This window comes from Ipomoea nil, unplaced genomic scaffold, assembly GCF_001879475.1.
Source record: "Ipomoea nil cultivar Tokyo-kokei standard unplaced genomic scaffold, Asagao_1.1 scaffold2353, whole genome shotgun sequence".
Taxonomy (NCBI): Eukaryota; Viridiplantae; Streptophyta; class Magnoliopsida; order Solanales; family Convolvulaceae; genus Ipomoea; species Ipomoea nil.
In genome coordinates this window covers 203,223-217,872 of record NW_017618781.1, presented here as the reverse complement: position 1 = coordinate 217,872, position 14,650 = coordinate 203,223, and the positions used below count along the sequence as shown (strand labels likewise).

The 14,650-nt window shown below is 37.4% G+C and overlaps 1 protein-coding gene across 1 annotated transcript; it reads left to right on the top strand.

The window, feature by feature from the left end:
* The first annotated feature begins 471 nt into the window (after nucleotides 1–471).
* On the top strand, nucleotides 472–2,050 carry LOC109152006. The gene is made up of 3 exons (XM_019299594.1): nucleotides 472–571; nucleotides 693–1,105; nucleotides 1,355–2,050. The coding sequence occupies exons 1-3, from the start codon at nucleotides 472–474 to the stop codon at nucleotides 2,048–2,050; spliced, it is 1,209 nt and encodes a 402-aa protein (XP_019155139.1).
* Nucleotides 2,051–14,650: the final 12,600 nt, after the last annotated feature.

The window sequence follows — 14,650 nt, the reverse complement described above, 5'->3', positions numbered from 1 at the left end:
CTCTCTATTACGCCCCGCCCTTCACGACTGCGGACGTGATAGGGAGGCCTTGGTTTTCTATGGCCTATGGAAAAGGCCCCTGGTCCACATGGTATGTCTCCGGCCTTTTATCAACACTTTTGGCCCATACTAGGCCATGATTTGTCTATGTTCGTCCTTAGGTGCGTTGCCCATTGTAATTTCCCCCGAGACCTGAATCTGTCTAATATAGTGTTGTTGCCAAAAAAGAAAGTGCCAGAAAAGGAATCTGACTTACACTCGATCGCTTTATGTAATGTTGTGTACAAAGTCTTGGCCAAGATGTTGGCCAATAGAACTCAACGATCTGTTGGGACATGTTATATCGCAATCTCAAAGTGCTTTTGTTCCCAAGAGATTATTAACGGATAACATTATAGTGCCAGGGAAGTGGGGCACTATCTGCGTAGGAAGGTCAGTGGGAATTTGGGGTGGGTAGTGCTGAAGCTAGATATGGCCAAGGTATATGATCGAATGGAGTGGGGTTTTTTGGAGGGGATCATGTTGGCGATGGGTTTTTCTGATCAGTGGGTGGAGGTTGATGATGCTATGTGTCTCTATTGTCACTTATGCAATTCTGGTCAACGGGGAGTCAGTGGGGTCTGTTTGCCCCACTTGGGGCATCCGTCAAGGGGATCCGTTATCCCCTTATTTGTTTATTCTGTGTGCTGAAGCACTATCTGTGCTCTTCCAACCGGCGGAGGCTAGTGGTGATATTCACGGGGTGAGGGTGGCACGTGGTGCCCCTGCTGTTACCCATCTATTTTTTGCTGACGACAATTTGTTGTTTTTTAGGGCAAATCAACACGAAGCTTTCAAAATCAAGGAGTGTTTGGATGTTTATTGTGAGGCTTCGGGCCAGTTAGTCAACTTTGAAAAATCCAATGTCGTGTTCAGCACTAATACTGCGATGTGTATGAGAAGAATGGTGTGTGAAACTTTTGGGGTTCAGGAATCAAATGACTTGGGGCGTTACTTGGGGCTACCTTCGGTGTTGGGACTAACAAAATTGCCACCTTTCGGTACATTGAGGACAAGATTCGTGAGAGGATCGGCTCGTGGCAACACAAACTCCTTTCAAGGGCAGGTAAAGAAATACTGCTTAAAAGTATAGCTCAGGTTCTCCCTATTTTCACTATGTCGACTTTCTTACTGCTGGTTCGTGTCTGTGACACAATCGAAAAGTTATTTAATCGTTATTGGTGGGGAGGTGGTGGTACTAACAGCCGGGGGGATACAGTGGCTCAGTTGGAGTCGATTATGTGAACCAAAGGCAATGGGTGGGTTGGGTTTTAAACGTTTACGCGATTTTAATTTGGCGTTGCTGGCAAAATAGGGTTGGCGTATTTTAATCCAACCAGAATCTTTGGTAAGCAGGTTACTTAAAGCCAAATACTTCCCAGCGTGTGATTTTATGGAAGCATCTGTGGGGACGAACCCGAGTTATTTTTGGCGGGGTGTTGTGAGGGGACAGGAAGTCTTGAGACGAGGATTGGCACGGAGAATTCGGAATGGTATGGACACGAAGATTTGGGGTTGGAATTGGCTCTCTAGTTCGTCCGATGCAGGTTTACATACGCCTTGCGTTGATGAGCTCAAGGAGGCTAGAGTAAAAGGCCTAATGAATGAGCAAGGCGAATGGGACGTAGGTGTAGTGCAGGATCTTTTTCAAACGGAGGACGTGCATAGAATTCTATCGACTCCCACAAGCAAAGCTTTCAAGGACTCTTGGCGTTGGATCGGCGATGCGCGAGGCTGCTATACGGTGAAACATAGCTACCGTTTGCTCACCGATCAGCTAGCAGGTACGGGCTCTCAATTTGGCTTTCATTCGTGGAACCATTTGTGGTTACTCCCGGTGCCTCCAAAAGTGAAAAATCTCCTTTGGCGGCGTGCTCGTAATTTTTTTCCAGTCCGCGAAAACTTGAAATCGAAGAGAATCTGGATTGGAGGCGGTTGTCCGTTCTGTGGGTCTCCTTTCGAAACAGTTGAGCATATTTTTGGTGAGTGCAGCTATGCTACAAATCTTTGAGGTGCGGACGACGTGCTGCGTGGGCGAAACTTTCCAACAATGATGGAAGCCATTCTGGGGAAGTCAGACGTAGTGCAAGCCATTAAGTTTGCTGCCATCGTGTGGACATTATGGAACGCACGGAATGCGATTGTATGGCGTCAAGCAACACCATCGTTTGCGGAGCTTATTTTGCAGGTCACAAACCCGCAGCAGGTTTGGCAGGAGACATATGCAGCTCCGAATCCCACTGTGGTTAATAGCAACCTGACTATTCCATGGAATCCACCGCCGACTAATTTTCTCAAATGTAATGTGGATGCGGCCATCTTCCCGGATGGAGCAGGCTTCGGCGCTGTTCTACGTGACTATTCTGGTGGTTTTGTTACTGCGAGTAATGGCTGTACCAGTCATACTCAAGAGCCGCTCCTGGCTGAGGCTCTTGCGGTTTATGAAGCTCTCAAATGGCTGTCTGGTTTGCACCAAAATAATGTTATTATTGAATCTGATATTCTTATTGTTTATCATTTTGCGATGCTTTTAATTCCCATATGGTATATTATTCATACGTAGGATTGATTGTAAAGCAATGTCGTACGATTGCTAGGGGCATAGGGGACGTTAAAGTCCGTCATGTCAGGAGATCAGCGAATCATGTGACTCATAGGTTGGCTCGGGCAACTGGTTCTTCGTCTGTCTCTATGTTGTGGGATGTCATCCCACCTGATTGTATCGCTGATTTATTATCCCATTAATGAAATCTGTTTGTTTTGTTCAAAAAAAAAAAAAAACTGGTGTTTTACATAACCCATCAATCCAGGAACTAAATCATATCAAAAAATAAAATCAAATCAAATCAGTTGATTCAATTATATTAGGTAAGTTAAAACTATGCGCTATTTTGATGCCAAATTACTCAGTAATCAAACTCAAACTATTTAATCATTGATCATATCAAACTTTGCATGTATAATAAATTCAAATACAACAATTCAAGCCTGCCAACATCTAACTTTATCACATCAATTCTGCATGTATCAATTCAGTGGTTGAGGATATATTTTATATTCTGAGCAATTTCTTGGCTCCATAGATGTATCGATAACTTGCAAGTAATCGCAGTCATAGTACCAATCATGAAATACCTCAGCAAAGGTCTGTAAAAATAACACTAAATTTTGTCACAAAAAAGATCTATATATATAGTAATTAATTAAGTAAATAAAGAAATATCACACTAATTTTTTTTTGACATTAAGAAATATCGCACTATTTATTACCTTGTTCCCTATGATTTTCAGCGTTGAAAAGTAAGTAGGCCTGTGCACGGTTCGGGTTCGGACGGTTCGGGTGTCGGACTAGTCCACCCGATCGAATTTCGGTTTTCTAAATCAATATCCTATCCGACTTTTTTTTGTACTATACTCCATTCGGGTTAAGTTGGTTCGGATATTGGACGGTTCGGATATAACTTCGGGTTTGTTCGGATTTCATATTCAACAATTTAAAAAAAAAAAAAAAAAACTAAGTAAAATTTCATATCATGGATTTCAAACTGTCAAACAGTCAAAGTACTTACTTAGTTAGTTACAACTACTTAGTACTTACAAATGACAAAAATACAAAATGATAAACAAAGTCATTGAATCATCAATCATGATAAACTGATAACAAAAAATAATCATAATGTATTATTTATTCAGCAATTGAGCATTCAGCAAACTGCACCAATCAACATCTTCCTGCGAACAAAAATACAATAATCATAATGTATTGTCTATTCAGCCTTCAGCAGTTCAGCTTTCTTGATCTTCCTGTACAAGTTAAATATAACATATTAAATACTTTGGGGATTGGGGCTGTTGGGCAGAAAAATTTAACTATGGAAGGCTCAGATTGCTATGTTTTCATGTCAAAGTAAGATTGTGGGTAAATTGCTACTTTTAGTATTGGAATGCAATTATGCAAACCAAAACTAATGAGCAACATACCATCCCAAAACCATTTCAGACAATGGTGGAAGCATCATCATAGCCAAATCAGTAAAGACTAAAGAGAAATAACATACTGATTACTGAGCACTTGAGAATAAGGGACTAAGGTAGAGTGACTGTTATTACCAGATGAGAATCATGAGATGACATTCATATAGGCAGTAAGGCTATACTGCTGGGGTCATACACTCATACTTATCATAGGCAGCAACAAATCCAACAATTGAATTGTTAGTTAGTTACCAAGCCATTAATTCCTAGGAAGCAACAAATCCAACAATTGGAATTAAAATCAAAAGTGTAAGTAAAACATTACAGGAATGGTAGGAAGGGGAAAACCAGCAGCACCAGATCCTGTGGTACCAAATCGACTTACTCCAGTAGCCAAGTCTGCAAAGTGCAAAGTGCAAAGTTAGAATTTTAATTTGAAATGCAAAGTTAAAGATTTAAAAACAGAATGTAACATTTAAAGAAATTACCTTGTTCAAGCTTTTCAACATCATCAATATTTTCCTCAACCTTAACTGGTTGATTTGGTAACCTCATCCAGTCTTGTGCACATACTAAGGCCTCCACAATTTTAGGAGTTAAAGAACTCCTAAATGCATCTAAAACCCTCCCACTAGTACTAAATGTACTTTCTGAGGCAACAGTGGAAATAGGAACTGCTAGGATATCCCTTGCCATTTTGGAGAGAGTAGGAAACCTCTCACTATTTAGCTTCCACCACCTAAGGATATCAAAGTCAGGAGTGTCCTCCACAATTTTTTCACTTAAATAAACCTGAAGTTCTGTTTCTTTATAGCTTCCACTAGCCTCCAATTTTTGCTTTTTTAGTTTGTTCTTTAACATATTTTGAGGTCTACCAATTGTGGCATGAGACTGGACAGGAGGCACATCTGGTTGGCTACCAGAAGATGAATCAGAAGATGATTGTTGCACATTGACAGAGTAGGTTGCTACATAGTCACCAAACAATTCTACCATGGCAGCTTGGACATTCTCTAAACACTTCTTCCCATTCTCTTTACCATACAGTTCATCAAACTGGTATGGCATATATTCCAACTTATCTCTTGGGTCCAAGATATTTGCAAAGAAGATCAAGGAATTCATTTTTTCATGATCTCCCCAATACTTTTCAATTTTACTTTTCATTTGGGATCCCATAACCTAAGAAAACATTGAATTAAATACAAACAGCCATACACAAAATCATAAATAATCAGATTAACCACTGAAAATGATAAAAATATAAAATCATTACCTCTGTAGCACTACCAGCAACAATCATGCTACTCAACATGCAACTCAAATCAGATATCTCACTGAAGAAACTGTTAGAGGTGACATATAGAGAACCAGAAATTCTAATTGTCATCTCATAAAACCCTTTCAACAGAACTACCAAGCATTCAACAGAAGTCCAGTCAAGAAAAGAAGGGACAGAATCACTCAGATCAGCAACAAATGAGGGCTCATTCAATGAATATGCATCAAACACAGCGTTGTATTGTATGGCAGTGCTAAGCATCATGTAGGTGTTGTTCCATCTTGTTGGAACATCTAGTTGTAAAGAACTTTTGGCTTCCACCCCAAGCAGTTCTGCAAGATCTCTGAATTTTTTGAGTCTTGCAGGTGAGTTCCTCATCCATCTAACAGAATCCCTCACCTTCTTAACAGAACTATCTGCAAACCTTAACCCATCCTGGACCACCAAGTTTAAAATGTGGGCTATGCACCTCATGTGAATGTACTTACTCCTAACAGTGGTTGCACCCCATGACAACAATTTGGACTTAAAAAAACTAATAGCTGTATCATTGGAAGAAGCATTATCAACAGTGACAGAAAAAACATCCCTAATCCCCCAGTCAATCAAACAACTCTCTAATGCCTTGGCTATATGCTCACCCTTGTGAGAAGAAATAGGGACAAAGGATATGATTTTCTTATTCAGCTTCCACTGATCATCTATGAAATGGGCTGTAATGCACATATAATTGATCCTCTGCACAGAGGTCCAGGTATCAGTTGTCAAACTGACCCTTTGAGTGTTAAGTCTAAACAGCTTCTTGAGGTTTAATCTTTCATCAAGGTAAATTTGGTAAATGTCCCTTGAAATTGTCCACCTAAAAGGTATACAAAATCTAGGGCAAGCAACCAAAATAAACCTTTTAAAACCTTGCCCCTCCACAAACCTAAATGGAAGCTCATCAATAATTATCATCTCACATAATGCCCTCCTAATGGCTTCCTGATTGAAAACCCAAGTCCCTAACTCCCCAACAACCCCTTCAGAACCCCCACCCCCTTGAGTATCAAATGTTGTCATAGCAGTGAAAGTAAGCAGTGACTGCCTAGTCTCCTTAGAATGTGGATTTTTTAGACAAGCCAACATATGATTTCTTAAAGAGGTAGTACCATGCTTTTTACTCTCACAGTGATAGACTTTAGCACAGTATATACATTTCCCCTTTACTACTTTGTTTTCAGAATCATATATCTTTTCAAAATGTTCCCAGACCTTAGATCTAGACTCCACATTCTTCCTCTTTTGTGCAGGAACAGCAGGATTAACCTCAGGCTGCAGAGGAGCATTTGTCTCAGTGCCTTGGGTTACTCCTCCAGGCCCCTCCTCAGTTGAGGGTGGAAGTCCAGATTGAGTCATTTGAGTGGCACTTTCCATCTACAAAGATGGGTACCAGTTTTCACTTTTCAGTTTGTGTGAGTGTGACATAACACATTAACACTAAAACTACCACATAAATTACATAATAAACAATTAAACATACAAAGATATCCAGAATCAGACACATGGACATAGTAGTTTGTGTCATCATTTTTCCAGATTTAACAATTAGCAATTAAGGGTCATACATCGATAAACTGATAGACATAATAACATATACAATTATACAAACAAATCCAGATTCAGGAACTCAGTCCAGATCATCATTATCTGGATTTGAGTTAAGGGCTTCCACGAATAAATGGAAATTCCCACACTGAGATTTCACATTTTAGCCTTTAACTCGGATTGGTAGATTACAAATTTGCATGGAATAAAATCCAGATTTCACAAAATCAACACTTAGAAATTAGTTTGTAAAAGGCTTCCACCAACAAATAACATAATATATGAATATATCACCAAATATTCATCACAGACTCATTGTAGAAAAGACAGAACACAATACATCTCAGTATCTCACAGAAATGAAGATATATAAAACTAGGGTTTTCGATTTCACACTGCTTTCTCAAAATATTCACCACATATCATCATAATAATATAATATAACACAAAGTCACAAACATTTTCTTAATATAAACTAGGGTTTACGATTTACTTGATTTCTCCCAAATAATCCCCGGAGAACAAGGGCTTCTAATCACCAGTTCACCACGGCTTCCACCACTTAGACTCTCAGAGACAGAGAGTAAGAGATTAGAGATTAGAGATTGCAACGCTTCGATTCTGAGAACCCTGAGATTAGACAATAGAGATTAAGAGATTAGAGATTTAGAGATTACAGATTAGAGAGTAAGACTGTAAGAGATTAGAGATTAGAGAAATAGAGACTAAGATATTAGAGATTAAGAGATTAGAGATTTACAGAATCAGAGATGACTGATGAGTCTTGAGAGAACTGAGACTCTGAGAGACTGAGAGTCTGAGACTCTGAGAGAGTGAGACTCTGAGAGTCTGAGAGAGTTGAGAGTCTGAGAGAGTTGAGAGTCGAGAGAATGAGAGATGCGATCTCAGATCTCAAACCCTAGGTCAGCTGCGCAGATGAGATAATGAAGACCAAGTGTTGGAAGGCATGTATATATACATTGATGGAACGACGCCGTTTAATACAAAGCCTTAGGGAACCCTAGAATAGTTCGGGTATTCGGACGGGTCGGTTGGCAAAATTGTATACCCCACCCGAACCTTCTAAACCGACGCCGTATTGCATGGCGGATCGGGTAATGAGAGTCGGGTTCGGGTCATTCCGGGTTGGTCTCTCTCGGTCGTCGGGTCGTCGGTTTGAACGGGTGGGTCGGGTTGTGCACAGGCCTAGCCGCATTTGAACTTTATTCTATATTGTTAGGAATATAGCGGAATAATGCGGAAGCGAAGAATCGAAAATTGAGAATTATAGAAGTTAAATAATAGGGGAAAATATCTAAATGACAAAATAATTGGGAAATGGAATAAATATATATATATATATATATATATATATATATATATATATATATATATATATATATATATATATATATATATATATAGGGAAGGGTTCTCGTGCGGATATAGTTTTCCGTGCTGTTGTGCGGTTAGATCTGAGCCGTTGATCAAATCTAAATCATCGACTCAAATCAATGAAAATTTAAAAAAAAAAAAAAACGCGTGTTTGGAAGAAAGCCACGCACCTTAAGTGTTAGATCTTAAGCACAAACTTACGCATATTAAGTACAAAACCCACGCACAATAAGTAAAATCTCACGCACATTGTTGGATTGTGCTTATGTGTGGGTTTTGGTAGACGCTTTTGGTTTTGGTAGACGCTTTTGGTCAGTAGACGCTTTTGGTTTTGGTAGACGCTTTTGGTCATTTAGACATGCTGCATGCTTCTTCATCCAACATACATTAAGCACAAACTCACGCACATTAAGTACAAAACCCACGCACATTAAGTTCAAACTCACGCACATTAAGTACAAAATCCACGCACATTGTTGGACAAGAAGACGCGCTTTTGGTAGACGCTTTTGGTTTTGGTAGACGCTTTTGGTTTTGGTGGACGCTTTTGGTCAATTAGACGTACTGCATGTTTCTTCATCCAACACACATTAAGCACAATCTCACGCACATTAAACACAAAACTCACGCACTTTAAATATTACACACACGCATATTATATACAAAACTCACGCACATTAATCACAGAACCGCTCACATTAATGTTGACCTAAATACAAAAATTACAAAATTGACACCACGTTTTTTTTTTAAAATTTTGGTAATCATGGACGTTGATTTAAGCGAGATGAATGACCCAGATTAAACCGCACAACCGCACCTGAGCATCCTAACCGCACCAGAACCTAATTCTATATATATATATATATATATATATATATATATATATATATATATATATGTGTGTGTGTGTGTGTGTGTGTGTGTGTGTGTGTGTGTGTGTGTGTGTGTGTGTGTGTGTGTGTGTGTGTGTGTGTGTATGACTACGTAAGGAGACAAGAGAAGGAATAAGTATTGAATTCAATGGAATTGATGTTGTAATGAGTGCAATTACAAAGTAAAAATCCTAGGCTATTTATACAATCAAAAAGGAGAGAAATTTGCGCATAATAGGAGAACATGCAGTGAAGTGCGGCTATTGCGGCATTATGTGGATGACTAAGACAAATGTTGTCTTCATGGGTTTGAATGAATTTTAGCCACATTCTAACAATCTCCACCTTGGATCAAATTCACTGTTAGAATTAACAACTCGAACAGCCCGACTAAACTCAAGCACTACTTGAACATAGCAATAGGAAAAACTTCAAAATAGCAGGATGGATCGTCACCACCAACTTCCGATGCGACTGAAAGAGCATAAGCAACCATGTTGGTTTCATCATCACTAGCATACCTAGTAGGTTTTTAATTGTCCTCCTAGAACGATCCATAGCAATGAAATACTCTCGTTGTGGTTCGACGTGAGGTGCAGTGCTAGTAGATGCATCATCTTTAGTATTACCATTAGTGGTAGTAACACTATCAATAGGCCTGAATTCAAACTCCACCTTCTCACCAGTACTCTGTGTCTCACCTGTACTGGGAACTTTTCCAGAAGAAAGTAGTGCATTTTCATCAAATGTGATATCTCGACTCAGAATGATTTTCCGAGAATCAGGAGACCAAAGACGATACCCTTTTGACTCAGAAGCATAACCAAGGAAAATACATTTGACAGCTCTCGGGTTTAATTTACCCGTACTGGAATGAGCATAACCAGGACATCCAAAAACTCTTAAGATAGAGTAGTCAACAGGATTACCTGACCAAACTTCCTCTGGAATTTTGAAATCGAGGGATGAATGTGGAGATCTATTTACTAATTAGCAAGCAGTAGAAACGACCTCGGCCCAAAAAATCACGCTGTTTCCATAACCCAGCATTAGAGAGCATACAACGAGCTCTTTCCAATAGCGTCCTGTTTAGACGTTCGACAACACCATTTTGCTGGGGTTTACCAGGCAAGGTCTTGTGCCTGGCGATTCCATTTGCCGCACAAAAGTCATTGAAATCTGACTCACAGAACTCCAAGTCTCAACAAGTATTTTCCACTTCTTGAAAATAGAAAATGCTTGATTTTTATGTTTCAGGAAATAGACCCAGACTTTACGAGAAAAGTCATCAATAATAGACATAAAATATCTACAGCCTCCCATAGACTGGAATTTAGTCGGTCCCCATAAATCAAAATGTATGTATTCCAATACATCTTTGGTACGGTGTGTAGCAGTAGAGAAACTAACCCTCTTTTGTTTCCCAAAAACACAATGCTCACAAAATTGTAATTTACCCGTACCTGAACCACCAATGAGGCCTTTCTTGCTCAGGAGATGCATGCCTTTCTCACTCATATACCCCAGACGCATATGCCATAACTGAGTGAGATCCGCATCAGACATCGATGAGGATACCGCTACTGAACCTGTCACAGTACTGCCATGCAAGACGTACAAGCTTCCAGAACGAGAAGCTTTCATGAGAACAAAAGAGCTTTTTATGACTTTCAGAACTCCACCTTCAGCTATGTACTTGCACCTTAGAGATTCCAAGGTGCCCAAAGATATCAGATTGCGTTTCAAATCAGGAATATACCGAACATTGGTAAGGGTCCTGATAACGTTATCATGAGTTTTAATCTGCACACTTCCAATTCCACGAACCTTGCATTGGGTATCATTACCCAGCAAGACAACATCACCATCAACCGGTTCCAGAGAGACGAACCAGTCTTTGTGAGGTTACATGTGGAATGTACAACCAGAGTCCAGAATCCACTCGGTTTCGCTCCGTTTGCAACCGGAGCTAACATATAACATAACATCGCCTTCTGAATCACTTTTAACAACACTAGCTTCAGGAGACTTTTCTCTCTCTTGCTTGTTTTTCAACTTAAAGCATTCAGTCACATCATGACCATGCTTCTTGCAATACTTGCACGATTTGTTGGACTTACTTGGATCTAGAATTTTTATTGCTACTCCCTAATTCAAGTGAATGACCCCTTACAGTCAAGCCTTCACCTTTGTCCTCAGACTTAATTTTAAAGTCAAACTTTTCTTTGGACAATAGGTTTGACTTAACATTGTCGAAAGTAAGGGTATCACTACTATTACCATACAGCATAGTTTCTTTGAAATGCTTGTATGATTTAGGGAGAGAGACAAGCAATAAAACAGCACGATCCTCATCGTCAATTATGACATCAATATTTTCCAAGTCCAATAAAATAGAATTAAATTCATCCATGCGAGATTTAATCGAAATACCTTCCGTCATATGGATTGTGTACAGACGTTCCTTCAGGCGTAGCGTGTTCGCCAGAGTTTTGGCCATGTAAAGCGTATCCAGCTTGGACCATAAATCTGACGCAGTCGTCCCACTTACTACCTCACGTAGAACCTCTTTAGACATGCACAAAAGAATGGTTGAACGTGCATTGTCATCCAAATCTTCCCAATCTTCATCTGTCATTGCAGCCGATTTCTTCTTCTTCCCAGCTAGCGCTTTCTTCAAACCGTTCTGGGTTAGAACGGCTTCCATCTGAACCTCCCAGATAGAAAAGCTAATTTTCCCGTCGAACTTCTCGATATCGAACTTGGTAACAGTTGACATCTTTGAAAATAACTCTCAATTAAACCGCTCTGATACCACTTGTTAGGAATATAGCGGAATAATGCGGAAGCAATGAATCAAAAATTGAGAATTATAGAAGTTAAATAATAGGGGAAAATATCTAAATGACAAAATAATTGGAAAATGGAATATATATATATATATATATATATATATATATATATATATATATATATATATATATATATGTATGTATGTATGTATGACTACGTAAGGAGACAAAAGAAGGAATAAAAAGTAATGAATTCAATGGAATTGATGTTGTAATGAGTGCAATTACAAAGTAAAAATTCTAGGCTATTTATACAATCAAAAAGGAGAGAAATTTGCGCATAATAGGAGAACATGCAGTGAAGTGCGGCTGTTGCGGCATTACGTGGATGGCTACGACAAATGTTGTCTTCATGGGTTTGAATGAATTTTAGCCACACACACACACACACACACACACACACACACACACACACACACACACACACACATATATATATATATATATATATATATATATATATTATATATATATTCTTTGGAAATTAAAATTTGACTGTATAATTGAGCTTTAAAAAAATTGATATCAAATTTTTATGTTTTTGTATATTTAATCATTAGGTGAAAATTTATTTCTTCAAGTCTTGTATATGTTTTCAAATCAACTAATTTTAAAAAGAAAAACATATCATTAAAAAATTAATTCTAAATTCCAAAAACAGACTATAAGTCAATATTAACATGAACTACCTATATGTACAAGTCAATGTCAAACCTTGTGCCACCATGACTATACCTATAGCTATATCCTATATAGTCACACTTTTATTGAACTTATTCAAGTCGAGTTCAAATAGCTCTAGCTCAAGTTTGAGCTAAGTAAACTGTTAGAAAATATATTCAAACACACAATGAAAGTATCAATGTCTCTCTTTTAGAAAATATATTCAAACACGCAATGAAAATAGCAAGTCCCCATCCATGCATTTAGGGAATGTTATGTTGTGAGCACGTGTCCACCTTGCAAGGTGGGCACAGTTTCATATCCATAATTTCTATACTGTAGATTCATAATTTCTATATTGTAGATTCATAAAATTTATACTGTAAATTCATAATTTCTATACTGTAGATTCATAAAATTAATATTGTAGATTCATAATTTCTAAATCGTAGATTCATAATTTAAATATAGTAAATTCATAATTCCTATATAGTAGATTCATAATTTTTATACTGCAGATTCATAATATTTGTACTATATATTCATAATTTCTGTACTGTAAATTCGTAATTTCTAAACTGTATAGTTATCAAATTTTGAATATATAGTTCTCTGATTTGTTAAAACAGAGTTCAAAAATTGGAATCTAAAGTATAAATTTTATGAGTTTATAATATAAAAATTATAGATCTACAGTATAAAAATTATAAATTTACAGTATAGAAATTATGAATATGGAACTGTGCTCACCTCGCACTGGCAAATTATTGTGTAGACCATAGTCCACATAGTGTTGTATGAACCATAAAAGAAAGTACATTTTTAATGTACTAAAAGTACATTATTTTTGTACTGAATCTACATTATATAAAATAATGTACTTTTAGTATTCAAATAATGTACTTTTTCTAAAAACAATGTACATTTTTAATATACTAAAAGTACATTATTTGTGTACTAAATATTCATTATTTTATAATATACAAAATATGATTCACACAACTTATATGAACCATGGTCCATACAATAATGATTGCTTCGCACGTGCTCACAACATAATTTGCCTGCATTTAGCCCAATCTGCCAGACCTCCAATCACAAATTATCTGTAAAATAAAACCCAACTAGAATTAGTAGTTTCCAGCCCAAGATAACCGGTTGTTATACAATGCACCATGGTCCATAGTCCTATGTGAACTATGGTTGTCAAATAAAATTATAGTAAAATTAAAATTGTACTTTATTACATTAAAAAAAAAATTGTACTATAGTCTTGCTAAAATGAAACTAGTGTGTGTAAAACATAAAACTAAAAAATAGAGCTCACTCAACAACATATATTGTCAAATGAAACTGTAGTATAATTGAAATGATACTTTAATATTGTTAAAATGAAACGAGTGTGTGGGGAAAATGAAACTAAAATTCAGAAACATACAACAACATATATTGTTAAATGAACGTGGTGTGTAATTAAAATAATACTTTAGCATTATAATAATTAAACTAGTGTATGTGAAAAATGAAACAACAAAATAGAGCTCATACAATAATGTATACTGTCAAATAAAACTGTAGTAGAATTAAAGTAATATTTTGGTATTGCTATAATAAAACTAGTGAGTATGAAAAATGAAACTGAAAAACATAACAACATTATATTGTCAAATGAAACTAAAATGTAATTAGAATGATATTTACTTTATGGACCACATTAATGGTCCACAATAAAATTTGCCCAAGACAACTCCACCTGAGTCAAAAGGAATAAGCCCATAATCAATCCTAGAAGAATAAGGCAAACAAGTTAAAAGCTCAGCACAAATCTATTCATGCAAAATCATCAGTCAGCCAACTTATTGCAACAATTCAATCGAACCAATAAACCATAAAACCCACATCAATCAGCCAAACAAAATTTATATGTTGGGGGTGTTTAGTAAGTAGTTATTAGTTGATTGGGTTAGCGGATTGTACGGTCA